Source organism: Thunnus albacares, chromosome 5, assembly GCF_914725855.1.
Source record: "Thunnus albacares chromosome 5, fThuAlb1.1, whole genome shotgun sequence".
NCBI classification, from domain to species: Eukaryota; Metazoa; Chordata; class Actinopteri; order Scombriformes; family Scombridae; genus Thunnus; species Thunnus albacares.
In genome coordinates this window covers 34,789,160-34,816,975 of record NC_058110.1, presented here as the reverse complement: position 1 = coordinate 34,816,975, position 27,816 = coordinate 34,789,160, and the positions used below count along the sequence as shown (strand labels likewise).

At 37.6% G+C, this 27,816-nt stretch overlaps 1 protein-coding gene and 1 long non-coding RNA gene across 5 annotated transcripts in view; both read right to left on the bottom strand.

Moving 5' to 3' along the window:
* Nucleotides 1–27,816, bottom strand: part of LOC122981831 — an 83,455-nt gene that overhangs the window by 38,141 nt on the left and 17,498 nt on the right. The gene's annotated exons all lie outside the window — the stretch shown is intronic.
* LOC122981777 (cell wall protein RTB1-like) lies at nucleotides 1,293–27,755 on the bottom strand. 4 transcript variants are annotated; one of them, XM_044350539.1, is made up of 6 exons: nucleotides 27,648–27,755; nucleotides 26,779–27,120; nucleotides 5,299–5,625; nucleotides 4,514–4,666; nucleotides 1,885–2,066; nucleotides 1,293–1,453 (listed from the first exon to the last, which is right to left on the bottom strand). In XM_044350539.1, the coding sequence occupies exons 1-6, from the start codon at nucleotides 27,715–27,717 to the stop codon at nucleotides 1,331–1,333; spliced, it is 1,197 nt and encodes a 398-aa protein (XP_044206474.1). In that variant the 5' UTR covers nucleotides 27,718–27,755; the 3' UTR covers nucleotides 1,293–1,330. The 4 variants fall into 4 exon arrangements, with proteins under 4 accessions (XP_044206474.1, XP_044206473.1, XP_044206476.1 ...); XM_044350538.1 differs by lacking the exons at nucleotides 26,779–27,120; nucleotides 27,648–27,755 and adding exons at nucleotides 5,942–6,283; nucleotides 6,810–7,358; XM_044350541.1 differs by lacking the exons at nucleotides 5,299–5,625; nucleotides 26,779–27,120; nucleotides 27,648–27,755 and adding exons at nucleotides 25,072–25,173; nucleotides 26,136–26,477.

The window sequence follows — 27,816 nt, the reverse complement described above, 5'->3', positions numbered from 1 at the left end:
CGTTCAGAACAATTTGAATCAAATGTTAAACTTCTCTGTGTGTAAATGTCTTTTTCAATACGACCACCAGGAGGCACCAGAGTCAGACACTTTGAAATTACCGTATTTCCCCTAATAGTAATTTAATAGTTATTTACCTCAACTACTGAGGGTACGTGGCCCTTAGCTTTAGCATGCTCATAGATTTATGTGTACCAGTTTAGCCAAGTTACTCTGGTTACCTTGGTAACTCATCTTGATGTTGTGTCGCTGCCATCAGTATTACTGAAATATGAGCTGTTATCCCCTTATAAGATGATATCACATCTCCTCTGTCCCCCTCCCCTCTCTGTGACGGTTGGCTAGAGGGCTACGCATGTACTCATAGAACCGGACTTACATCCAGGTAACTATATTTATGCTTAACTGGCATGCACATTATATAACAGGCACCAGGAGTTTATCCACCCGGCTTTTAATTGACCACCAGCCACTATTAGAGGAAATACGGTACACACATACTGTCTGTAAAATGACTCACTATGGTGGACACAGACCTTCTTATTGCTGCTGGAGCAGCAGTCATGTCCTGTCTAAAGATTGAGATCTTTTTTGGATGTAAATGTGTCCAAAACTAAAGAAATAGTAATCTCACTAGAACACACAGACAGTTCCAACAATCATTCTTGGCTTCAGTAAGTGTTGAACTCGTCCAGAGTACAAATACTTGGGAACTGTGTTTGATGACAGATTGAGATTTAGTGACAGCACAGATGTTATTGTGAAAAAGGCTCAGTAGTGTCTGTGCTGTAAAATTAAAATTCAATTAAATTTAAAATACATTAACAAAAGAAAATGTAATCAGTAGGCCATTGTAGAAGATGTAATGAAGCCTTGTTTTGATCAGAAAAGTTAAAAGTATGTTTCACACATCTAAACATGAAAAACCAGTTAAATTTGACCCTAACACAATAGGAGGGTTAAATGATTTTAGCATTAGGCTGCAACATAACAAAATGTGAAAAAAGGATCTGAATACTTTTTAAATGCACTGTAATATGCATTTTAGTCAAATATGAACATAATTTCTAGGAGACAGAATTGGCTCAAAGGGTAGAAGAACAATATCAAACAACATCTACATTTTTGAAGACAGAATGAACATTTCAGAATAAGCAAGTAAGAAGAAACATGATCAGTTCTGTATCATCAGCATAGAGGTGAAAAATAGCATGTTTATAGTTAATATCTGCTGATTAAACAAAAAGAAGAAAGAAAGTGGAAAAAACTGGAACTTTGCAGCACAAGTTAACCTGCACAGTACAGAATCCAGATCCAAATCCAAACATTATCATTTGTTTGCTGCGAGTGCAGAGTAGTTTTGGTCCGGATCGCTGCTGTCTGGATCCAGGCTCTGGTGGATGTTGTCTTCACACGAGGAGACTGGAGGACGGTTCTCATTGCTGAAAGATAACTGAAAATAAAACAGGAATGACATCAAACCTAAAATATAGCAGTAACCACGGTAACAGCCCAGATATTGTGTTCTTCAATTGTTTGCTGATATTTTAGTGATAACAACTCGGCAGGCCAGAGGTCTATTAACAGTAACTGTGATTTTATTTAATTATACTTTTGTACACAGTAGTGAAGTAGTTGCAGCCATGAGATTGTTTGTTCCTAACTGCAAAAATAAAATGTCTGCCAACAGTAAGAGTTAACATGTTAACAAGGGCCACTGCCATTATTCCTTGTGTGTTTAAACTCTTTCTGACATTGTCATATTTGTATTTTGTAGATTTTTAAATATGTGTGAATGAATTGTATATGTGTACTTGTTTGCAAATGTGCTTCCCCCTTGAGGGATGAATAAAGTATTTTTGAATTGAATTGAATGAGACATACATTGTTATAGAAAGTCACCACAATGTTTCTGCTGTCTGACGTTCCTCTGGTGTTCAAATCAAAGTTCCCCCTCTTCGTCTTCAGTTTGTAGAGGAGCAGCAGAACAACAGCCAACAGCACAACAACCACAAGCATGATTACAGCTGGAGGCAAGAAGTAACCTAGTTGAGGGACATAGGAGTCTGGTTGGGAAGGAAGAAAGGGAGAGATATGTAGAAGTTTAAAAGTCTGGGATCTTTTGTCTTGTATTAGAAGCTTAAAGGTTCCCTGTGGAGTTTTTGACTGTAAGTAGCTTGTTTTTACGTGTGGATCTACGTTGTGCACATGTGGTTGACGTGATACACAATCCTGCCAGTGGTTTCACATCATCCCACTGATCTACAGGATGCAGGAACCTGCCCAGAAACACAGCAATGCACCAACAAAAGCAGGAGAGAAGAAGACTGCAAGCAATGCAAGATTAAAAATACTTTATATAATCAGCTTTACAAATATTTATGATTGAGGAAACATATTCAACACTTATGTTGGACCTAAAGGATACACTCAGCATGTTTTGGTGAGTAACACTGAATATAAATATAACCTTGTTTACAAGAAAATTACACAGGGAACCTTTATCAAAAATGAGATCTTCCTGTTGAAAAAACATCTCAGACTTTGATCTGAATGTTTCTTGACTTGTCATGTGCTGACATCACATGTTAATAATTATCTTACATCATTAGAAATGTAGGATGTGTTTAAACATTAGACGTGAAGATAACAAGGAAATTTATTGTAAAATTGAAAGTGAAATGTTTTCTTCTAGGTGCTGAACTGTCTTATGTGCTGAAACACATGTTGGACCATCTTGTTATTCTTATTAGACAACGTTGTTATGCTGAATTTGACTGTTTTAAGAGGACGTTTTGTTGCAGAGAGACAGTGATGGACAGATGGACAGACATGAACTGTCCTGTACCTGTAAACTGCTCTGTGGTTTCAGGGAAAGATGATGAAGGTGTGAAGCTTCCTGAACTAGAGATTAAACTCTGTGTTGTTGTTGGTGTGGAGGCTGATGGGACTGATGTTGGAAAAGGTCAGAGAGTCCGGTTTGGTTTTGAAGTGTTTGGAGCCGTGAACAATGAAAACACATTGAAACAATCAGATACTGAATCAATAATGCAGAGAAATGAGATGCTGCTCTAGACAGAAAGATCATATTGACAGCATCCATCACATACACAAGAAATACGCAGCATTAAATATGTTAATGAAGTAAATGATTAAGATATGTTCTATTAATCACTAAAAAGCATTGTTATTTGGACAACTAGTATGTCTCCGCCAACCTCAGCACTCCTCTTGTTGTCACAAATCAAATTCTGGCTGTAACCCGAAAAAACAGATATTTGTTCCTGTCATGTCATTTCCATCCACTCTTTAAATTTTGTATCCAATATTCCTTTTTTTTAACATATGTTTTGGACATTTTATGGCTCTATTTGATAGTGATAGTGGACAGAGACAGGACATGTGGGAGAAGAGAGTAGGGGGATGTGTTTTTGACCACAAGTAGTTTGTTTTTACATGTGGATCTATGTTGTGCACACGTGGTTGACGTGATACACAATCCTGCCAGTGGTTTCACATCATCCCACTGATCTACAGGATGCAGGAACCTGCCCAGAAACACAGCAATGCACCAACAAAAGCAGGAGAGAAGAAGACTGCAAGCAATGCAAGATTTAAAATACTTTATATAATCAGCTTTGCAAATATTTTATGATTGAGGAAACATATTCAACACTTATGTTGGACCTAAAGGATACTCTCAGCATGTTTTGGTGAGTAACCCTTGTGACGACCCCTCTGCTCCACTAGTTGCTCCCGCGTTCCGCTTGCTGGTTTCTTTTTTGTCTTGCAGGATCCAGGGCAGGGCGGAGGATCGTAATTGCCATCATGAGCCACACCTGGGCCCGGTGTGGTCATGACTATAAAGCTTGGCTGCCTACAGAGCTTCCCTCTCCTCCTTCATCGCGCCTGGTCCACTTCGATAGCGGCGCGGCACGGCACAGCTGTTTTGTTTTTTTTGGTTACCGACATGCACACATCCACCCATGCCTACATTACTGATTACTGACTTTCACGTTTGTTCCGTTATTATTTTGTAAATAAACACGTATCCTCAGCTACAAGACTCGTCTGGTCTCCCATATTTTGTCGCAGCCTATGAGCCGGGCTGTGACACCCTGAATATAAATATAACCTTGTTTACAAGAAAACTACACAGGGAACCTTTATCAAAAATGAGATCTTCCTGTTGAAAAAACATCTCAGTCTTTGGTCTGAATGTTTCTTGACTTGTCATGTACTGACATCACATGTTAATAATTATCTTATATCATTAGAAATGTAGGATGTGTTTAAACATTAGACGTGAAGATAACAAGGAAATTTATTGTAAAATTGAATGTGAAATGTTTTCTTCTAGGTGCTGAACTGTCTTATGTGCTGAAACACATGTTGGACCATCTTGTTATTCTTATTAGACAACGTTGTTATGCTGAATTTGACTGTTTTAAGAGGACGTTTTGTTGCAGAGAGACAGTGATGGACAGATGGACAGACATGAACTGTCCTGTACCTGTAAACTGCTCTGTGGTTTCAGGGAAAGATGATGAAGGTGTGAAGCTTCCTGAACTAGAGATTAAACTCTGTGTTGTTGTTGGTGTGGAGGCTGATGGGACTGATGTTGGAAAAGGTCGGAGAGTCCGGTTTGGTTTTGAAGTGGTTGGAGCTGTGAACAATGAAAACACATTGAAACAATCAGATACTGAATCAATAATGCAGAAAAATGAGATGCTGCTCTAGACAGAAAGATCATATTGACAGCACCCATCACATACACAAGAAATATGCAACATTAAATATGTTAATGAAGTAAATGATTAAGATTTGTTCAATTAATCACTAAAAAGTATTATTATTTGGACAACTAGTATGACTCTGCCAACCTCAGCACTCCTCTTGTTGTCACAAATCACTTCTGGCTGTGACCCGAAAAAAGAGATATTTGTTTCTGTCATGTCATTTCCATCCAGTCTTTAAATGTTGTATTCAAAATTCATTTTTTAAGATTATTTCTTGGGCATTTTATCGATTTATTTGATAGTGATAGTGGAGAGAGACAGGACATGTGGGGAGTAGAGGGATGACATGCAGCAAACACTCCGGCCAGCTGAGAATCAAACTGAGGACTCGCTGCTCAGGGCGTTAGTGTCCATGTGATAACCACTCAGCTATCAGGTCACCCCCAAAATTCATTCTTTCTTATTTTAAATGAAAATGTGACAACTTTTCATATTTACCCATCTAACAATTGATATTCATTGAACAGAATGTGGACTGAAAATTAAATATAAAACTCACCATCTAAAACAAAGATCTGGAACGTGTTGGATGAATCTGGAGACGAAGCTCTGCCGTAACCACACCTGTACCGTCCTGTGTCTGACTTCTTCAGCTGTGTGATGGTCACATACAGTCCATATGTAGATCCTTCTCTATATTCAATGCTGTATCTGCCAGTCTGAGCTCTGTTCTCTTCTGTTTCAACCAGGATGTCTTCTTCTTTTTTACATTCATCCTTACAGAAGAACTTCCTGCTTCCATAGACAGTATTGAGGCATCCTTTTGTGACACTTCCTCCCACAGTTACTGCATGGGAGAAACTGGTGTTTTGACCCAACGTTGCAGCTGAAAAGATGAACAATCAACAGTTACTGTCTGTACTTCCTGTAAGATGCTGCAGTCTGATCACAATATTTCCTGCTTCACATTTACACAGATCCACAGAGTCACACTGGGAGCTGCCCAGTTCAACCAGTCTGACTGCTGGAGTAATGATTTCATCCAACATTGATACACTGAGTCAATATATCATAAACGTCTCACATTCTTCAACAATTTAATTAAATTCTATCTGACTTCATTTATTCTTAAGTTTCAGAATCATTAAATGGGATGAACATAGTAAATATATCAGGTTTTATGACTTTCAGTAGAAACTCACCATCTGTAACTGTGATGTCAAAGTCAGTGTAAGCATCTGGGACTGAAGATCCACCCAAACCACATCTGTACCGTCCTGAGTCTGACTTGGTCAGCTGTGTGAAGGTCACAGTCACAATTCTTTTTCCAGAAGATCCGTCTTTATATTTGATGCTGTATCTGCCACTCTGAGCTGTGACATCATCTGTTTTAATGAGAATGTCTTCTTCTTTACATTTTCCTTTACAGAAGAACTTGGTGCTTCCAGATGAATTCAAGTAGCAAATAATTAAGCCACTTCCTCCTTCAGCTCCAGCAAAAAGGTTTATTGCATTGACGAGTCCAGTGTTTCCATCCTGCAGTGCTGTTGGAAAGATGAACAGTGAATACTGATGATCAATACTTTGTGTATTGTAGACATACTGTAAACAGACTGCAGATTAATGAGGGCTAATCCATCAGTTCACAGAGAAGCAGAGATGATACAGAGGCAGCCATTAGCAAAGTTTTCACTGACTGTACAGCAGTTGCTGTTGTTCTACTTGTAGCTGCAGTTGTAGTCACAGTGTCTCTGTGTAACGTCTGTTTTTCAATGTTTTTCTTTCATACTTTCTAATATCAAACACATTAATGATGTGTAAATATTCATGATGGATGGTTCATATGTTTTGTTAATTATATTTAGTTTACTTAAATTACAAGATTAGATTATAGAGATGTTGTAATTAGTAACAGAATAATTTAGAGAACGACAGGAAAACTAATTAACATGACAGCAACATGAAAACTTGTGTGATACAAATCTGACATTTGTTAAAATGAACACAATGAATGTCCAGAAGCAGTTTGTGCTGCAGCTTTACAGACACAGTCAGGTAATCAGTCCTCACCTGATAAGAAGCAGAAGAACAGAACATGGTGGATATTCATTCTGAGTTTGATCCTGATGCAGAAAATCATCAAACTGTCAGAAAACTGCCTCTATATGTCTGTCTGATCAATCAGGAAGCTGACGATGATTTAAGTTAACACTCCTTCCTCTTCCTCTTCCTCTCTCTCTCTATCTCTCTCTCATTAATCAGTGATGATGTTTTGTTGAGAGAAATGTTGAGGCACAGGAAGATAATTTCCCCCAACAGGAAACTGACGTCAGGCTGTAAACCTCCGCTGCTGAAAAATATTGTTTCACACAGAGGGCAGGTTCTTATGATCCTCAATAAAAAGGATGAGGCGGCTGCCGGTGTGGCTGGTCAGCATGGCTGCAGGTGGAAGCTCCGGCTTACACAAACTAATACGCTGACACGCCGTCAAACTTTCTCCAGCTGTTGGGTGTTCGGTTGAAGAGTGTAGTCTAGCTGTGGGTAAGATTGTTGGGTATGAAAGTATTAAATCTGCATCCAGAATGAACAGTGCTGTTGTGATTTTTCTGAACAGCACAGACAAAGTAAATCAGCTGCTTGAGAGTGGAGTCATAATTAAAGATACTTTCCCCCCGAGTCCTCACCAGTAACTCCTGCTAAAAAGATCATTATTTCCAATGTGCCCTCTTTCCTGAGAAGTGAGCTTTTGGGGAAAGAGCTGGCGAGACATGGACAGTTAATGTCTCTGATAAAAATGATTCCCATCAGCTGTAAGTCTTCTCATCTTAAACATGTCTTTTAGGAGACTAGTTTTCATGGTCCTCAAAAAGAGAATGAGATGTGCTACTTAGCAGTAAAGATATTTTAATAGAGTATTTCAACATGCTCCCCATATCTTACAATATACATGGAGTGAGTAGTGGTGTAATATGAAATGATTCTGTAGTGGGAGCATTATTTGATAGAAAATATTTGTCTAAATTGCTAAATTACCAAAAATTTTCAGACCACTTGTCATTTGGACCAATTGTTACATTCACGTTCAGTCGCGTGAAAGATGGACAAATCTCACCTGCCAACAAAAATGACGACAACTACACTTGTTACGTTACTGTAAGTGCAATAAAAACTTTGTGCGTAAAAAGCCAATAAGAGTAATTTATTAATGTTATCCATGTAAAACAGCCACACACCTGTAATTACTGCTTATCATCAAATGGTGCTGTCAACGAGAATGAAAGGGGGATATTTGAGATTATAATTTTAAGATTGTTTTGCCTCTCTGTTAATAGGAGTACATGTGTATTTAAAGGAATGATTATAAGAGTTTATTCGAGCTACTTTTAGTTCTACATGAGAAAATGCTTTTGTGTATGAGAGATGACCTTTTGTTAATGTAACTATGTGCAGCGAGGAATCAGAGAACTGTCTTTATTGTGTTTTCTGGGTTTTTGGTTTTCTGTTTGCTGTGTTTTAACCTCCTGTGGTCCTGTGCCGCTTTTCTCTCCACACCTGCCCTTCATCAGCCTCTATTAGCCCTGTCCTGCTCACAGAGTTTCCCCAGCCAATCAGCTCCTTGCTTGGTCTCTTTCTAGTCACCTGATCCCTATTCCCTCATTAGTTCTGTCTGTATTTAAGGCCAGTTTTCAGTTTAACCTTTGTTTGATCGTTTTTGTTCTGCTTTGACTGCACAAATCTGGATTAAAGAGTTGCACTTTGCTGCCTCCTGTATTTGGGTCCATCTCTGCTACTCTTCATGACACCATCATTAAAAAAATAATTTGTATTTTATTAGATAAGTAGCTCTTCATCCAGTTAAGGGTCCAAGAATTGAAACTATAAGCAGCAAGTTTCATTAAGAGCATTTCAGGATCAAGTGATAATGATAAAAATCAATCCTTTCCCGTCTATATCATTAACTCCACTGACCAGTCATCTGCATAAAAGCTGTGCTAGTGGAGTGACTCTTCTTGTAGGCTTGCTGAAATTCAGGATTAAGTTTATTTACAGAAAAATAATGTAAGACTGGGTGGAAATCAAATTTACAACCTCAATTTTTCATAAGTTGGTCATTGATTCATTGTTTTGTAAGTTTGCTATCTGAAACTGTCATTTTATGATTTAGTTTCTTTATCTTTCCCACATTATATTAATTGACAAATTTAGTGATATCTTGAGGTTTAGTAATGAAGGTGCTGTTTCTATGAAGGAGGGTGTTTTATTCCCAGATCAACCCATTATATTATTTAGAGTTTTCAACAGCTTCTTTCCATCATGTTTCATTGTATTTATCCTATTCTGATAATACCTGATTTTCTTTGTATTTATTTTTGTCTCTTGCTTTCTGAGTATAGTGTTGCCAGACTTAATTGACACCAATTTCATTTTATGCATCTAGGCCATCAAGGCTTTCAGTTCTTCATCAATCCAAGAGGCTTTTCTTTTTCTAACTGTGAAATTCCCAATGGGGGCATGATTATCAACCATGTCCTTTTTAACATGTCCATTGTTACAAAGTCTAATCACCATGAATCTTACGTCTGTGATCTGTCAGTATTATCGCTCAAAAGCAGTAATTAATCTCAGATATATTTAGCATTGAGATTACCAAGATGTACTGTAAACAGGAATTACTCCAGGATATCCAAAGTCCAAGAGTGCCAAATGCTGTGTCCACATGTCTTTGAGTACGTCCATTGTTACAAAGTCAGGCTAATCACCTTGAATCTTATGTTCGTGATCTGTCAGTATTATCGCTCCAAAGCAGTAATTAATCTCAGATATATTTAGCACTGAGGTTACCAAGATGTACTGTAAACAGGAATTACTCCAGGATATCCAAAGTCCAAGAGCGTCCTCCTCACTGGTTCGGGCAGATGGAGTAGGCCGAGGTAGTCAGAAAGCTCCTGACTGCTTACATGTGTAGATTATCATGAGATCTTAAATTGCACATTGGATGAATTTTAAAATCTTTAAAAATGTTAGAATTCTAATTAAAATAAACTGGAGTGTCATGTCCAGAGTTCAAAAACATTCAGCTGCCAAACAGGAAGTTCAAGATGCCAAAAGGAGATTGCAATGTTGCAGCAGCTGCTTCACAAAGTTCAGTTTCATTATACAACTCTTTACAGCTCACTACTGTTGTTCACAATAGTCCACAAAGGGATAAAAACAAAATAATCCGACAAAAAATTGTATGCCTCTCACACAAATCAGCAACATCTGAAGCTGATCATTTCTCAATTTACCTCCAAAACAAGAAAATGGTTCCTACAAACAGAATTAACAGATTTAACTGTACATTCTTGTGTGTGTGTGTGTGTGTGTGTGTGTGTGTAGTTTTGTTCTGTAAACGTTAACAAGACTACACAGCTCCATTCTGTAGTGCTTATGAAGATTCAACATAGGAAACTAATGTTCATGTTAGTAGTGCAATGATGCAAGACAGCACAAAAATATACACAATACTTTCTACATTGCAGCATTTCTGCTGTGAGTTCATGTGATGGAACTGAATCAGTCTCATGTTGAAAGTTCTCCTCTTTCTCAGCAGTCGGTCATGACGGGCTGAGAGACGTTCTCCAGGATGTTTGACAGAGAGGTTCCCATCACAGAGCCTGCTGTCCTCATCAGTTTGTTGAGTTTAGTTTCCTTGGCTGTGATTCAGCCTCAGCAGATACAGTAGCAGTGAAGAATGTTGCACTAGTTACAACAGACTAGTAAAAGATTTGCAACATCTTACTGCACACGAACTTTATCTTCCTCAGAAAGTATGAACAGCTTTATAAATCAGGTGAATAGAATGTGTCTGCATATTTCTGGCTTTGTGTGTACACGCTTGTACACGTGTGATGTGAAGGTGACTGGATGAAAGACATTGTAATAACATAACTGAATCCTGATTATTTTATTTAAAAGTGAGCAACAAATTAACCAGTTCTGATGCACTCGGTTGGTCAGACGTCACATCTTATCTGTAGCCATCACTGTATAAAACACTTGGGTGGTTGTTTAAACAGTAAATGTGACAAATGAAATCTTCTACTTGAGTATTAATACTGTAAAGTTAATTATTCTATTACATGTAGAAGCGCTGCGTTCAGATTTCTGAGGTGGTGGAGACTGATCATGTTTCATGTTTTGGGTCAAAAATCTTAAATCTACAATTTTGAAGGATTTGGAATTAAATAGTGACATTAATAATGAAAATATCACAAGAGATATGAGATTTGATTTTTTTTTTCACACTTATATGTAAAAACAAATGAGTGTGAATCTTTCACATGACTAGAAACTCCAGACATGAGATAAATATAGTGGAGTAAAAAGTAAAAATATTGAAATATGTCATGAATGGTGGAGGAAAAGTTGAAAGCACTGACAGTCGTTATTATTCTGAGTAAAAGTTGATGCAGCAGCGACCTCTAGTCACGTCTGTGTAGATTACATATCCAGCCTCACTATGGAGAGGAAACTTGTGGAAGCAGCATTGTTATGGAAGTAAATCATTTCCATAATAATTTGAATTATATCAGCAACTAAATAGTTAGTGTTAAAATTGAAAAACACTGAATTTATTGCTCTTAAATACTTGACTTTGAAAACCATCTTTCTGAATTTATTTGCTCTGAAAATATATACTAGAAACAACACATTATCTAATGATATAGCTACACTGGATGGCATTACCCTGGCCTCCAGCACCACCGTAAGGAATCTGGGAGTTATCTTTGATCAGGATATGTCCTTTAACTCCCACATAAATCAAATCTCAAGGACTGCCTTTTTTCACTTACGTAATATCGCAAAAATCAGGCACATCCTGTCCCTAAAAGATGCAGAAAAACTAGTTCACGCATTTGTTACTTCTAGGCTGGATTATTGCAATTCCTTATTATCAGGCTGCCCTAACAAGTCTCTAAAGACTCTCCAGCTGGTCCAGAATGCAGCTGCACGTGTTCTGACTAAAACTAGAAAAAGAGACCACATTTCTCCCATTTTAGCTTCACTACATTGGCTTCCTGTAAAATCTAGAATAGAATTTAAAATCCTTCTCCTAACTTACAAAGCCCTTAATGGTCAGGCACCATCATATCTTGAAGAGCTCATAATACCGTATTATCCCACTAGAACACTGCGCTCCCAGTATGCAGCTTACTGGTGGTCCCTACAGTCTTTAAAAGTAGAATGAGAGGCAGAGCCTTCAGCTATCAGGCTCCTCTTCTATGGAACCATCTACCAGATTCAGTCCGGGGTGCAGACACCCTCTCTATGTTTAAGAGTAGGCTTAAAACTTTCCTTTTTGATAAAGCTTATAGTTAGGGCCGACCAGGCTCGCCTTGGATCAGCCCTTAGTTATGCTGCTATAGGCCTAGACTGCTGGGGGACTTCCCATGATGCACTGAGCTCCTCTCTCCTCCCCCTCCTCCTCTCCATCTGTATGCATTCATGTAACATCAATGCATGTCACTAACTTTGCTTCTTCCCTGGAGTTTTTTTTGTGCTTTCTCATCTCACAGGAAAAGCTGAGTCCCGGACCGAACCTTTGCGGTCCTTCACAGTCCTGATGGCATCCTTCCCTGGCTGTTGCTGCTCGTGCTTGTTGTTGTTGTTGTTGTGATTTTTTTTTTTCTTCTGTCCCCCCTCCCCCTTTCCCTCTCTCTTTCTCTCTCTCAACCCAACCGGTCAAAGCAGATGGCCGCCCACCAAGAGCCGGGGTCTGCTTGAGGTTTCTACTCGTTAAAGGGGAGTTTTTCCTTACTGCTGTCGCCAAGTGCTTGCTCATGGGGGAATTGTTGGGTCTCTGTATATTAAAGAGTACGGTCTTGACCTGCTCTATGTGAAAAGTGCCTTGAGATGACTTCTGTTGTGATATGGCGCTATATAAATAAAAATTGATTGATTGATTGAATTGATATTTTACCACACTGTGAGGTGCATCAGTTTTTAAATTCTTTTTATCAGATATCCCAGTCAGATTTACTCAACGGCATGAAATCTTCCACCTCTCCCTCTGATGTTTTACCCACTAGATTTTTAAAGGAGGTTTCTGCCGTTTTATCCTCAGATATTTTAGCAATTTTTAACAAATCTCTATCTTCAGAGCTTGTACCTCAGATTTTTAAATCTGCTGTTGTTCACCCCCTTCTCAAAAAATCAAATCTTGACACCACTAATCTAAATAATTTTAGACCCATAGGTCTAAGGTGGAGAAAGTGGTTTACTCTCAGCTTATTTCTTTTATGAATGACCACTCTCTCTTTGAAAAGTTTCAGTCCAGTTTTTGCACTCATCATAGTACAGAAACTGCACTTTTAAAAGTTTTAAACAACATTAGAATGAATGAATTCGGATGCTGGCCGCTGTAGTGTTCTGGTACTTTTGGACCTTTCCGCAGCATTTGACACAGTCAATCATGGAATATTAATTAATGGACTAGAAAACTGCATAGGCATGACTGGTACTGCTCTAGACTGGTTTAAGTCTTATTTGAGTGACAGAACGTTCTCTGTTTCAATTAGAAATGTCTCTTCCAAATTCTCAATTATCAGCTGCGGCGTTCCTCAAGGATCAGTTCTTGGCCCTTTACTGTTTTCCATTTACATGTTACCACTGGGTCAAGTCATTTGAAACTCCAATATTTCCTTCCATTTTTATGCAGACAATACACAGATATATCTATCCATAAATCCATCAGACATTACCTCACTTACCTCACTCACAACGTGTCTCGCAAGTATTAGATCTTGGATGTCCAATAATTTCTTAATGCTCAATAATGACAAAAACTGAAGTGATGGTGTTTGGGCCCAGAGCACACAGGGACTCTATTAGAAAGACCTTATTTTCCCAGGGTTTGCAGTGCACCCATGAGGCCAGAAATCTGGGTGTAATCTTTGACTTGACTTGAATTTTTCAAAACATTTTACCAAAATCACCAAATCAGCTATCACTCAAATCAGGAACATTGCAAAGATTAGATCTTTTCTTTCTTTCAGTGATGCTGAAATACTCATTCATGCTTTTGTCTCTAGTCATTTAGTTTACTGCAACTCCTTATTTGCTGGACAACCCCTAAAATCAATCAACCGTCTACAGTTTGTACAGAATATTGCGGCTAGGGTTCTTACAAGGGCTAAAAAATATGATCACATTTCTCCTGTTCTCACCTCATTGCACTGGTTACCTGTGGATTTTAGAATTCATTTTAAAATTTTACTGCTTGTTTTTAAAACGGCCTAGCCCCATCTTATATCACTGACCTTCTCATCCCTTACACCCCAGCTCTCTAAGATCTATGGACCAGCTGTTGCTCTCAGTCCCCAGGGCAAAGCTTGAGTCAGGGGATAGAAGGACATTTGCTGTTAGAGCTCCCCAATTGTGAGACAACCTTCCCCTGGAAATCGGACAAGCTACCTCAGTGTCCTCTTTTAAAACTCTTTTAAAAACTAATTTTTATATAAGTGCATTTAATTAGAGGGTTTTTTTTAAATATATTTTATTTATTTATTTATTTGGTTTTACCTTTTGTCTCCATTTCTTATTGTCTTGTAACTTTTCCATATGTAATTGCATTGTGTATTTTGTTTTATGTCTGTGAAGGACTTTGTAAACTTGTTTTTACTATATAAATAACATTATTATTATTATTATTATTATTATATTTTGAAATCATTAAATGGGATGAACATAGTAAATATATCAGGTTTTATGACTTTCAGTAGAAACTCACCATCTGTAACTGTGACATCAAAGTCAGTGTAAGAATCTGGGACCGAAGATCCTCCCAAACCACATCTGTACCGTCCTGAGTCTGACTTGGTCAGCTGTGTGATGGTCATAGTCACAGATCTTCTTCCAGAAGATCCATCTTCATATCTGATGTTGTATCTGCCACTCTGAGCCGTGACACCATCTGTTTCAATGAGAATGTCTTCTTCTTTACATTCTCCTTTACAGAACAACTTGGTGCTTCCAGATGAAGTCAAGTGGCAATTAATTGAACCACTTCCTCCTTCAGCTCCAGCAAAAAGGTTTATTGCATTGATGAGTCCAGTGTTTCCATCCTGCAGTGCTGTTGGAAAGATGAACAGTGAATACTGATGATCAATACTTTGTGTATTGTAGACTTACTGTAAACAGACTGCAGATTAATGAGGGCTAATCCATCAGTTCACAGAGAAGCAGAGATGATACAGAGGCAGCCATTAGCAAAGTTTTCACTGACTGTACAGCAGTTGCTGTTGTTCTACTTGTAGCTGCAGTTGTAGTCACAGTGTCTCTGTGTAACGTCTGTTTTTCAATGTTTTTCTTTCATACTTTCTAATATCAAACACATTAATGAGCAACAAATATTCATGATGGATGGTTCATATGTTTTGTTAGATTACATTCAGTTTAGTTAAATTACAAGATTAGATTACAGAGATGTTGTAATTAGTAACAGAATCATTTAGAGAACGACAGGAAAACTAATTAACATGACAGCAACATGAAAACTTGTGTGATACAAATCTGACATTTGTTAAAATGAACACAATGAATGTCCAGAAGCAGTTTGTGCTGCAGCTTTACAGACACAGTCAGGTAATCAGTTCTCACCTGATAAGAAGCAGAAGAACAGAACATGGTGGATATTCATTCTGAGTTTGATCCTGATGCAGAAAATCATCAAACTGTCAGAGAACTGCCTCTATATGTCTGTCTGATCAATCAGGAAGCTGACGATGATTTAAGTTAACACTCCTTCCTCTTCCTCTTCCTCTTTCTCTCCCTCTTGCTCTGTTTGCGACATGATGATGATGGAGGTTAAGGGTAAATTAATGAATTAATAATTTTATTTTCAACCCCATTATTTGACCCATATGACCTCTGTGGAATTATTCAGACACATTAAACACCAACAAACCAAACGTTCCAGTATGTAAACACACCAGCATCTCACAGCACAATATATTGACCTTATAAAAATCTTTACATACTGTATAATATCCCAGGAGATATCCAACAATGACGATTAAATAAATACATACACACAGTCTAATATATATGAACACAACAAGTGTAATATTAATGTGTGTAGATCAGTGGTTTCATGATGAAGCTGTTGACTGAAGATAAGAATAATCACTTTACCCCATTTATGAGCAACATATAAACATTTCATATATAGTTATAAGGTAGAAAGATATTTTATTAATTCTCAGTATTTAGTATAACTTCTCCTATGAAGACATATTTTATGTTATTATAACTGAGTTTTACTATATTGTCATTCATTATCAGTTTATACAGCAGCAAACACTTCTGGGTGCCAACAGGAGTTATAACATTTATTAAATATCAATATACAACTTATAAATGATAAATGGGAACGGTGTTAAAGTCAAGTGTTACCAATAGATATTCAAACAAATTGAAAGAAGCAATAAGAAATAAGAATTTAATATAAAAGTTTAGTGAATGTCAGCACCCTCGACCAGTTTACACCTAATAAGCTGGTTGCCAACCGCTGTTATAAACCAAAAAGACACAAACAAACAAACACACACACACACACACTGGATACATCTCAAGTCTCTTAATTTATGTCTCCTCGCTCCTTGCCCCTCACCTGAACTGGAAGTTGTTCCTGATGCGCCATTTTGACAGGCGTCCCAAGTCTCTTATTCTGCTCCTAGGAGCAAGGAGCGAGGAGGGGTCTCTGAGGAACGAGGAAACACGAGAGCAGCCTTCACGGAAGTCTTTTACGGGCTGACACGCCCCCTTATTGGATATCAGTTGTTGATTGGACGCTGCAGCTGATCAGACTGATTTGATACATCACTGCAGTTTTATACTGAAGAGGAGACAGATTACAGATTTAATTTAAGTGTATCATTCCCAAGTTTTACGTTTTATTTGTTTTCTGATTCATCATATAGTTAAAAGTCTGTTAATTGTCGGTCTGATCAACAAACGAACCATAAACAACTTTCTTCATTTATTAGAAAGATTTTTTTTCATGATGTTATTTCCTCCATTAAACTGTTTCTTGCTGACAGACAGACTCTTCCTGACTTTAATTTGATCCATAATAACAGTTAAACACATTTATATTTTACATCATTTATCGTCATTTCCATTCAGTCACATGTGAGGCTGAAAATTTGTCCTGAAACATTTAGCCAAATACATATTTTCCAGTGTTCAGAAGATACCCTGATCATATTCTGGGTTATTGAATGATGAATTCACTATCAGGATTATCAAAAAATACAGATGCAAATAATCAATAAATAGTATAAACGCATTCTGTCAGTAGAAATGGTTCCTGTCCATCTGAGCAGGACACAGTATAAATGCAGAATGCAGGTTTTTATTTAAGTGTTTGTTAAACAGGTAACAGGCTGCAGAGAGGAAACAGCTGCTCTAGCGGTGATAACTGTGAACCTTTATTAGTATTAACACAGTGCAGTGTGCAGACACAAACTCCATCAGAAGTTTCAACAGCTGTTAAAGCCGACTGACAGCTGATCCAGCTGTGATCAGCTGTCGCCGTCATCAGAAACGGATGTTGCTTCACGTGATGCTTTAGAGGAGAGGACATCTCATGTCTCTCAAAACAATTTTCCTCGTTTCTTCTCTCCTCGCTTGGTTTCCTTGCGTCTCTCCTTGCATCCACAGCAGGAAGGACTAAGACGCAAGTGAGGGAAACGTGGATGCAATTTAAGAGACTTGGGATGCAGCCACTGTGTTGTATTGTTGCTGTCTGTGTTGATAAAACTACAGCTCACTGATGCTGAAAACAACATGTGATGTGATTGACGGACAAACTGACAGAATCTGTTCTATTTACCCACAAACATCCGTTTATTTCTAATAATAGACCTGGCAGTTTATGACACAAAGCTTATGTGGGGGAAAATTGAATGTATGTAACCACACAACATATTCCAGTACCTCCAGCTTGTACATATTCTGTTAAAACCACCAGTTTTTGTTTCACAATCAGTGGTAGTGAATTTCTGCACACGTGAAAGCCTGACAGATGTGTTGGAGGGCAGCACAGTTCCTCCTTTATTTAACCAGGTTGGTTGGTTTATTTAACCAGGTTGATTAAATAAAGATAAAAAAATGAATAAAACCAAATAAAAAGATATTGTATCTGACGTGCCCTTCAGGAGTCATATGAAAGACTGCATATCCTCAAATGTAAGATCACATTTTTTCAGTGGGAAATACCCAGAAAGAGGAAAGATGCTGACAGAAGCAGAAAGCTTCAGGGATATCTGGTTTTTACAGATATAGATAGATATTTATATAGATTATCTGTCAGCATGTTTCCTCTTTCTGGGCATTTTCCACTGAAAAAATGTGATCTTACATTTGAGGATGTGAAAGTTAAAAAATCTGCTGGTTTTAAAGTCATGCCATCCTGACCCCTCCTTACTCGAGGATCTTCCATCCCATGATGCAGAAAGGGTACAGACTGCATTGATGCTGGGCCGTACACTTATTATTACCCCCCTCTATCAATCTATGGCACAACCAGTTGGGTAGGCTAGCAGCACTGGAAGGCTTGTCATACAGACTCATGAATAGGGTGGAGAGTTTCAATCTGAAATGGGAACGTTACCTAGCTGCCATTAGGGGGTAGGACTAAGGGACATGACAGGATGGGGCACAGGGTCCCAGAAGTTTACATGTACCTCTCAGTATCACAACCTCGGTTCCTTGCATGTCAGCCTTTTCTTCATCTATGGTGGGGGTTCATATTAGTGCCCCTTCATTATCAACGCTGTGCCCAGTATCGCTGAATATGCAACGTGCTATGATATAGTTTTGTTTCATGTGGGTTTTTTTGTTTTGTTTTGTTTTTTGTTTTCTCATTTCTGTTTCTGTTGGTTTGGCGGTTTGCTTCTTTGCCTCTGTGGTCTGTCTTTGTTTCTCTTTGATAGTGGACAATATGTACTGCGGATATCCTCACACTTTCCATACTAGTATAAACACTGATGCTGCTGGATGTCTAACCATCCTTATCAACATATATGCTTGTGCACCATCTGAAATTTCAATAAAATGTTAATCATAAAAAAGTCATGCTATCCTGGTGGATCTTATTAAATTCATTACTAATAATAACAAATGCACTATTGCAGAAAATGCACTATTCCCCCCTGTCTCAGTCATACTTCCTGAAACATCAGTGCCCACCTGTTTTAGGACATAACTTGGCCTTTAAAATAATGAACTATATACTTGTAGCACATAAAGGGTTTGGGAAATTAGGAAGCTTTGACAAACATAGTTGGTTTTGGTTAATTTTTTAAGTGTAAAGTAAGATGCTACCACAACAAAGGAACTGTTGTTCAGAGCTACATTAACACATAGTTTATTGTACAAAAATGAAACTTTAGGCCTTCACTGTATTCAGGATGGATTCCATCAGACTAAACTAAACACACATTTGCATTTTCACGTCATACATCTAAAAACAATTAGCATTGATCTACAAACCAAAGTCTGAGTCAAATCCTGATACAAAATTTGTAGATGTTGCGAGGTGTTTTAAAAGAGCCACACTGCACCACAGCTTACAGCACAAAGGCAACATTACTCCAATTTTATAAAAACGGTAAAACTGATCAAGCCTGAAACATGCAGATCCCAGGCTTTATTGCCTTCATCTATGTTACATCATTTTGAGAGACAGGTCATGTGGTAGATTTCTTGTAATACATTTCAGTTTCCATTGACTTTTATTTGAAATGTAAAATGTTTGCAAGTTTGTAGTCATTTCAGAAATAAATGCACAATGGAGCACGTGTGAACTTGTTCACATTTGGCTGTGGCTGTGTAAAATTGTGCTGTCAAAAAATAAGCAAACAATTCTTTGGTGCCAATTCTGTTGCAGGTATCGTCATCAAGTAACATTAAACTTAGTGAAATATTGTGACAACAGTCTGACTCAGTGTGACTCCTGGAGCCAACTGTCAATCACAGCTGTCAATTAACGCCCACACGGCAGACATCAAAGCTACTATAAGTCTTCAGATCTTATTAACAGAGCAATAATTCCCGAAATGACCACCAGCACATTTATTAGAGGGTCTGAATTTAGAGATTCAGACCATAAAGGCTCCCTGAAAACAATGACTGACTTCGTATTTCTAGAGAGAAGTTGAGGCTTTTTGAATGGGAGTCAGTTGGAGCAGTTATCAGCCGTCAGCAACACTTTAAGGTTCTTCAGCTTTAAGACTCATAATTAATAACTCATAATTAATCATAACTCAACTGTATCTCACGTCATAAATGATCACGTTTGCGATCATGCATTTAAAAACTATAACTACATACAGCAGCAGCGGACTCTAGGTGGACGCCATCTGCCTTGACCGGTTGAGTTGAGACGCTATTATATTTATATACTCAAAAGAAAGAAGAGAGAGAGAGACAGAGACAGAGAGAGACAGAGAGAGAGAGAGAGAGAGTATACTGAGGTGGAAGAAATAATTTCTGCTGCTGGATAACAGGTAGGTTAAGTTAAAAAATGCCTTTTGATTTTCCTTCTGAGGTTCTTCAATGGTACTTCGAATCTGTACGTTAATGATAACGTTGTGCGAATCACGGAGTAACTTAAAGTTAACGTCGACGTAACATTACACCGTGCTAAATTCACAGATGAAGCTATGCAACGAATGATTTCACCAAACAAGCAATTAAACGTGGCAAAAAACGTGACAAAACAACAAATTTATGTACTTATAAAAGCATACGACTTAATGTTACAACTATTAGCATCTAACTAGCTAGCTGGCATGGTGTCAAAGTACCGTTAGCGTTAAGCTAGTTTTAAGTTAACAGTTACTCACCACTCACTGCTAGTAACTTACCGTTGCTGGGTATTTTCGCCATCCTCCCCTTGTCGGCGGAGCTGTACTCCAACAGCCCAATCATGTCAGAGTCATTCAGCATTTTCTTCTTTGATACACATTTTTCTTTAAATATACTGATTTGGTCGTCGTCGAATCGATAAATCACTGCGTCCCGATCCATTTCTCTGTCTTCGTCTGTGACGTCAATCTGCTTCCAACGGTCAAAGATGATGATGCATTCATGTGCACCATCCAAAATTTGTCTTCATCAAAAGCTTGTCTCACGTTTGCTTACAGAGGATAATAAACGTGTTATGTAAAGTATTTTTGGGTGCAGATTTTACTAACTTAATATGGATTAAATGAAATGAAAAAAATAGGTCAGACATGTAACTACGGAATATATAAACGGTATTACAAAAATAAACCTACCCTATTGCTCCTTAGTGAACATCAGGAACGGACATGGGATACGTTATTTACAGCCTATAAATGCAACATCTCACATATTATAGTAATACATGCGTTTGTGAGACCGTTGTTGTTTACGTTTATGATCATTTATGTATTACACTCGATAACTGTAGTATTTCCGTGAGGTCCCGAAGGCAGCATGGGGAACCCAGAGTGTATGGGCGGGAAGCGCGAGCTCCTTGGCTCAATACTTTTATTAATACACTCAATACACTTAGGTGGCGTTAGCAAAATGTCCAGGAAGAGAACATTTTACAAAGAGTACCTTTTCAATCCAAAAATCTAAATTCCTCTTGAAACTTGACACGTTTTTTATAACATTCTAAATCATGTCACATGTGAAATGTCTCAGTTTATATGGAAGGGAAAGGTCTTGAGTTTACATGTGAAATCAATCTGTGAGATGTATCAGTTCACATAGGAAATGTTGATTTTCACATATAAAAGTTTGCATTCAAAACATGTCTTTTATCACATGTGAAATCACAACATCACATGTGAATGTTTCATTTCACGCATGACTTTATCCCTTTCACATGTTAAGTTTGCATTCACATATAAAATTAAAAACTTTTTTTTTTTACATGTGAATTTGAGATACACATGTGATTTCCAAATGTGAAACTTAGGTTCACATGTGAAACCACAACATCATGTGAAATGTTTCACTTCACATGTGACATTATCTTTTTCACATGAAAAGTTTGCAATGACATGTAAAGCTGAAAACATGTTGTCCTTTTCACATATGAATTTTAAGATACACATATGATTTCCATATGTGAATTTTAAGTTCACATGTGAAATCACAACATCACATGTGAAATGTCTCAGTTCACATGTGAAAGGCTGAATTTCACATGTGATTTTTTCGTAAGAGGCTTCATAAAACTGTCAACCGAGGTCGCTTGTCTAATATGAGGCGGGAGCATGTTCCAAATCCTTGGTGCATATCAACAGAAGGCAGGATCGCCATACCTCTTGCTGTGAAGTAGTTTTGATAAACCTCATTAAAAGCTTCTCATAAATATCACATTATAAAGTGACAAATAATGATTACAGGTCAGAAAACATGTGATGCAACATGTGATGTCAAACAGGAAAAGGTACAAAAATGAGCAGCTCAGATTAAGAAGCTGCAGCGTTCTGAACAATTTGAATCAAATGTTAAACTTCTCTGTGTGTAAATGTCTTTTTCAATACGACCACTAGGAGGCAACAGAGTCAGACACTTTCAAATTACCGTATTTCCCCTAATAGTAATTTAATAGTTATTTACCTCAACTACTGAGGGTACCTGGCCCTTAGCTTTAGCATGCTCATAGATTTATGCTCACCAGTTTAGCCAAGTTACTCTGGTTACCTTGGTAACTCATCTTGATGTTGTGTCGCTGCCATCAGTATTATTGAAATATGAGCTGTTATCCCCTTATAAGACGATGTCGCATTTTCCCCTGTCCCCCTCCCCTCTCTGTGCTGGTTGGCTAGAGGGCTACGCATGTACTCATAGAACCGGACTTACATCCAGGTAACTATTATTTATGCTTAACTGGCATGCACATTATATAACAGGCATCAGGAGTTTATCCACCCGGCTTTTAATTGACCACCAGCCACTATTAGAGGAAATACGGTACACACATACTGTCTGTAAAATGACTCACTATGGTGGACACAGACCTTCTTATTGCTGCTGGAGCAGCAGTCATGTCCTGTCTAAAGATTGAGATCTTTTTTGGATGTAAATGTGTCCAAAACTAAAGAAATAGTAATCTCACTAGAACACACAGACAGTTCCAACAATCATTCTTGACTTCAGTAAGTGTTGAACTCTTCCAGAGTACAAATACTTGGGAACTGTGTTTGATGACAGATTGAGATTTAGTGACAGTACAGATGTTATTGTGAAAAAGGCTCAGTAGTGTCTGTGCTGTAAAATTAAAATTCAATTAAATTTAAAGTACATTAACAAAAGAAAATGTAATCAGTAGGCCATTGTAGAAGATGTAATGAAGCCTTGTTTTGATCAGAAAAATTAAAAGTATGTTTCACACGTCTAAACATGAAAACCAGTTAAATTTGACCCTAACACAATAGGAGGGTTAAATGATTTTAGCATTCGACTGCAACATAACAAAATGTGAAAAAAGAGTCTGAATACTTTTTAAATGCTCTGTAATATTCAATTTAGTCAAATATGAACATAATTTCTAGGAGACAGATTTGGCTCAAAGGGTAGAAGAACAATATCAAATAACATCTACATTTTTGAAGACAGAATGAACATTTCAGAATAAGCAAGTAAGAAGAAACATGATCAGTTGTGTATCATCAGCATAGAGGTGAAAAATAGCATGTTTATAGTTAATATCTGCTGATTAAACAAAAAGAAGAAAGAAAGTGGAAAAAAATGGAACTTTGCACCACATGTTAACCTGCACAGTACAGAATCCAGATCCAAATCCAAACATTATCATTTGTTTGCTGCGAGTGCAGAGTAGTTTTGGTCCGGATCGCTGCTGTCTGGATCCAGGCTCTGGTAGATGTTGTCTTCACACGAGGAGACTGGAGGACAGTTCTCATTGCTGACAGAAGGACGCTTCTCATTGCTGACAGATAACTGAAAATAAAACAGGAATGACATTAAATCTAAAATATAGCAGTAACCACGGTAACAGCCCAGATATTGTGTTCTTCAATTGTTTGTTGATATTTTAGTGATAACAACTCGGCAGGCCAGAGGTCTATTAACAGTAACTGTGATTTTATTTAATTATACTTTTGTACACAGTAGTGAAGTAGTTGCAGCCATGAGATTGTTTGTTCCTAACTGCAAAAATAAAATGTCTGCCAACAGTAAGAGTTAACATGTTAACAAGGGCCACTGCCATTATTCCTTGTGTGTTTAAACTCTTTCTGACATTGTCATATTTGTATTTTGTAGATTTTTAAATGTGTGTGAATGAATTGTATATGTGTACTTGTTTGCAAATGTGCCTCCCCCTTGAGGGATGAATAAAGAATTTTTGAATTGAATTGAATGAGACATACATTGTTATAGAAATTCACCACCATGTTTCTGCTGTCTGAGGTTCCTCTGGTGTTCAAACCAGAGTTCCTCCTCGTCTTCAGTTTGTAGAGGAGCAGCAGAACAACAGCCAACAGCACAACAACCACAGGCACGATTATAGCCGGAGGCAAGAAGTAACTTGGTTGAGGGACATAGGAGTCTGGTTGGAAAGGAAGAAAGAGAGAGATATGTAGAAGTTTAAAAGTCTGGGATCTTTTGTCTTGTATTAGAAGCTTAAAGGTTCCCTGTGGAGTTTTTGACCACAAGTAGCTTGTATTTCTGTGTGGATCTACGTTGTGCACACGTGGTTGACGTGATACACAATCCTGAAAACACAGCAATGCACCAACAAAAGCAGGAGAGAAGAAGACCACAAGCAATGCAAGATTTAAAATACTTAATATAATCAGCTTTGCAAATATTTTATGATTGAGGAAACATATTCAACACTTATGTTGGACCTAAAGGATACTCTCAGCATGTTTTGGTGAGTAACACTGAATATAAATATAACCTTGTTTACAAGAAAACTACACAGGAAACCTTTATCAAAAATGAGATCTTCCTGTTGAAAAAACATCTCAGACTTTGATCTGAATGTTTCTTGACTTGTCATGTGCTGACATCACATGTTAATAATTATCTTACATCATTAGAAACGTAGGATGTGTTTAAACATTAGACGTGAAGATAACAAGGAAATTTATTGTAAAATTGAAAGTGAAATGTTTTCTTCTAGGTGCTGAACTGTCTTATGTGCTGAAACACATGTTGGACCATCTTGTTATTCTTATTAGACAACGTTGTTATGCTGAATTTGACTGTTTTAAGAGGACGTTTTGTTGCAGAGAGACAGTGATGGACAGATGGACAGACATGAACTGTCCTGTACCTGTAAACTGCTCTGTGGTTTCAGGGAAAGATGATGAAGGTGTGAAGCTTCTTGAACTGGAGATTGAACTCTGTGTTGTTGGTGGTGTGGAGGCTGATGGGACTGATGTTGGAAAAGGTCGGAGAGTCCAGTTTGGTTTTGAAGTGGTTGGAGCTGTGAACAATGAAAACACATTGAAACAATCAGATACTGAATCAATAATGCAGAGAAATGAGATGCTGCTCTAGACAGAAAGATCATATTGACAGTATCCATCACATACACAAGAAATACGCAGCATTAAATATGTTAATGAAGTAAATGATTAAGATTATTTTATGTGAGTTTGTTCTATTATTATTATTATAAGTCATTATAAATTATTATATTATAAGTCTTGTTATTTGATTTTTGATAACAGAAGAGTAAGAAAATAACATCCACAGGTTGGTTTTCTGACATTAAACATAAAAGCACAAATGTCTGAAAAGGTTTTTAAAAATCGTACAAACTGATTGTTGTAAATTTAAAAACTAACATTATAAAGGCAACACATTTTACATCAGATTACTTTGTGACTCTACAAATGAGTTTCATCTTTAGAAACATTTTAGAGTATGATGTCTTGAACATTAAGGAACCTGAGGAACCGTTCTTCTCTATGTTACCTAATATTAATAGAAATATAGAAAAGGTTCCAGGTTGGACAACTAGTATGACTCCGCCAACCTCAGCACTCCTCTTGTTGTCACAAATCAACTTCTGGCTGTGACCCAAAAAAACATATTTTTTTAAGATTATTGTTTGGACATTTTGTGGCTTTATTTGATAGTGATAGTGGAGAGAGACAGGACATGTGGGGAGATATGACAGCAGCAGACAGTTCGGCCAGCTGGGAATCAAACTGAGGACTCGCTGCTCAGGGCGTTAGTGTCCATGTGATAACCACTCAGCTATCAGGTCACCCCCAAAATTAATTTTTTCTTATTTTAAATGAAAATATGACAACTTTTCGTAATTTAAACCATTTAACAATTGATATTCATTGAACAGAATGTGGACAGAAAATTAAATATAAAACTCACCATCTACAACAAAGATCGAGAACGTCTCAGATGAATCTGGAGACGAAGCTCTGCCGTAACCACACCTGTACCGTCCTGTGTCTGACTTCTTCAGCTGTGTGATGGTCACATACAGTCCATATGTAGATCCTTCTCTATATTCAATGCTGTATCTGCCGTTGTGAGCTCTGTTCTCTTCTGTTTCAACCAGGATGTCTTCTTCTTTTTTACATTCATCCTTACAGAAGAACTTCCTGCTTAAATTGACAGAATCAATGCATGGATATGTCATATCTCCTCCCACAGTTCCTGCACGGGTGAAATGAATGTTGTCATCCAACATTGCTTCTGAAAAGATGAACAATCAACAGTTACTGTCTGTACTTCCTGTAAGATGCTGCAGTCTGATCACAATATTTCCTGCTTCACATTTACACAGATCCACAGAGTCACACTGGGAGCTGCCCAGTTCAACCAGTCTGACTGCTGGAGTAATGATTTCATCCAACATTGATACACTGAGTCAATATATCATAAACGTCTCACATTCTTCAACAATTTAATTAAATTCTATCTGACTTCATTTATTCTTAAGTTTCAGAATCATTAAATGGGATGAACATGGTAAATATATCAGGTTTTATGACTTTCAGTAGAAACTCACCATCTGTAACTATGAGGTCAAACTCACAGTAAGCATCTGGGACCGAAGATCCACCCAAACCAAATCTGTACCGTCCTGAGTCTGACTTGGTCAGCTGTGTGAAGGTCACAGTCACAGTTCTTCTTCCAGAAGATCCGTCTTCATATCTGATGCTGTATCTGCCACTCTGAGCTGTGACATCATCTGTTTTAATGAGAATGTCTTCTTCTTTACATTCTCCTTTACAGAAGAACTTGGTGCTTCCAGATGAAGTCAAGGAGCAAATAATTGAACCATTTCCTCCTTCAGCTCCAGCAAAAACACTTATTGCATTGACGAGTCCAGTGTTTCCATCCTGCAGTGCTGTTGGAAAGATGAACAGTGAATACTGATGATCAATACTTTGTGTATTGTAGACTTACTGTAAACAGACTGCAGATTAATGAGGGCTAATCCATCAGTTCACAGAGAAGCAGAGATGATACAGAGGCAGCCATTAGCAAAGTTTTCACTGACTGTACAGCAGTTGCTGTTGTTCTACTTGTAGCTGCAGTTGTAGTCACAGTGTCTCTGTGTAACGTCTGTTTTTCAATGTTTTTCTTTCATACTTTCTAATATCAAACACATTAATGAGCAACAAATATTCATGATGGATGGTTCATATGTTTTGTTAAATTACATTTAGTTTAGTTAAATTACAAGATTAGATTATAGAGATGTTGTAATTAGTAACAGAATAATTTAGAGAACAACAGGAAAACTAATTAACATGACAGCAACATGAAAACTTGTGTGATACAAATCTGACATTTGTTAAAATGAACACAATGAATGTCCAGAAGCAGTTTGTGCTGCAGCTTTACAGACACAGTCAGGTAATCAGTCCTCACCTGATAAGAAGCAGAAGAACAGAACATGGTGGATATTCATTCTGAGTTTGATCCTGATGCAGAAAATCATCAAACTGTCAGAGAACTGCCTCTATATGTCTGTCTGATCAATGAGGAAGCTGACGATCATTTAAATTAACATTCCTTCCTCTTCCTCTTTCTATCTCTC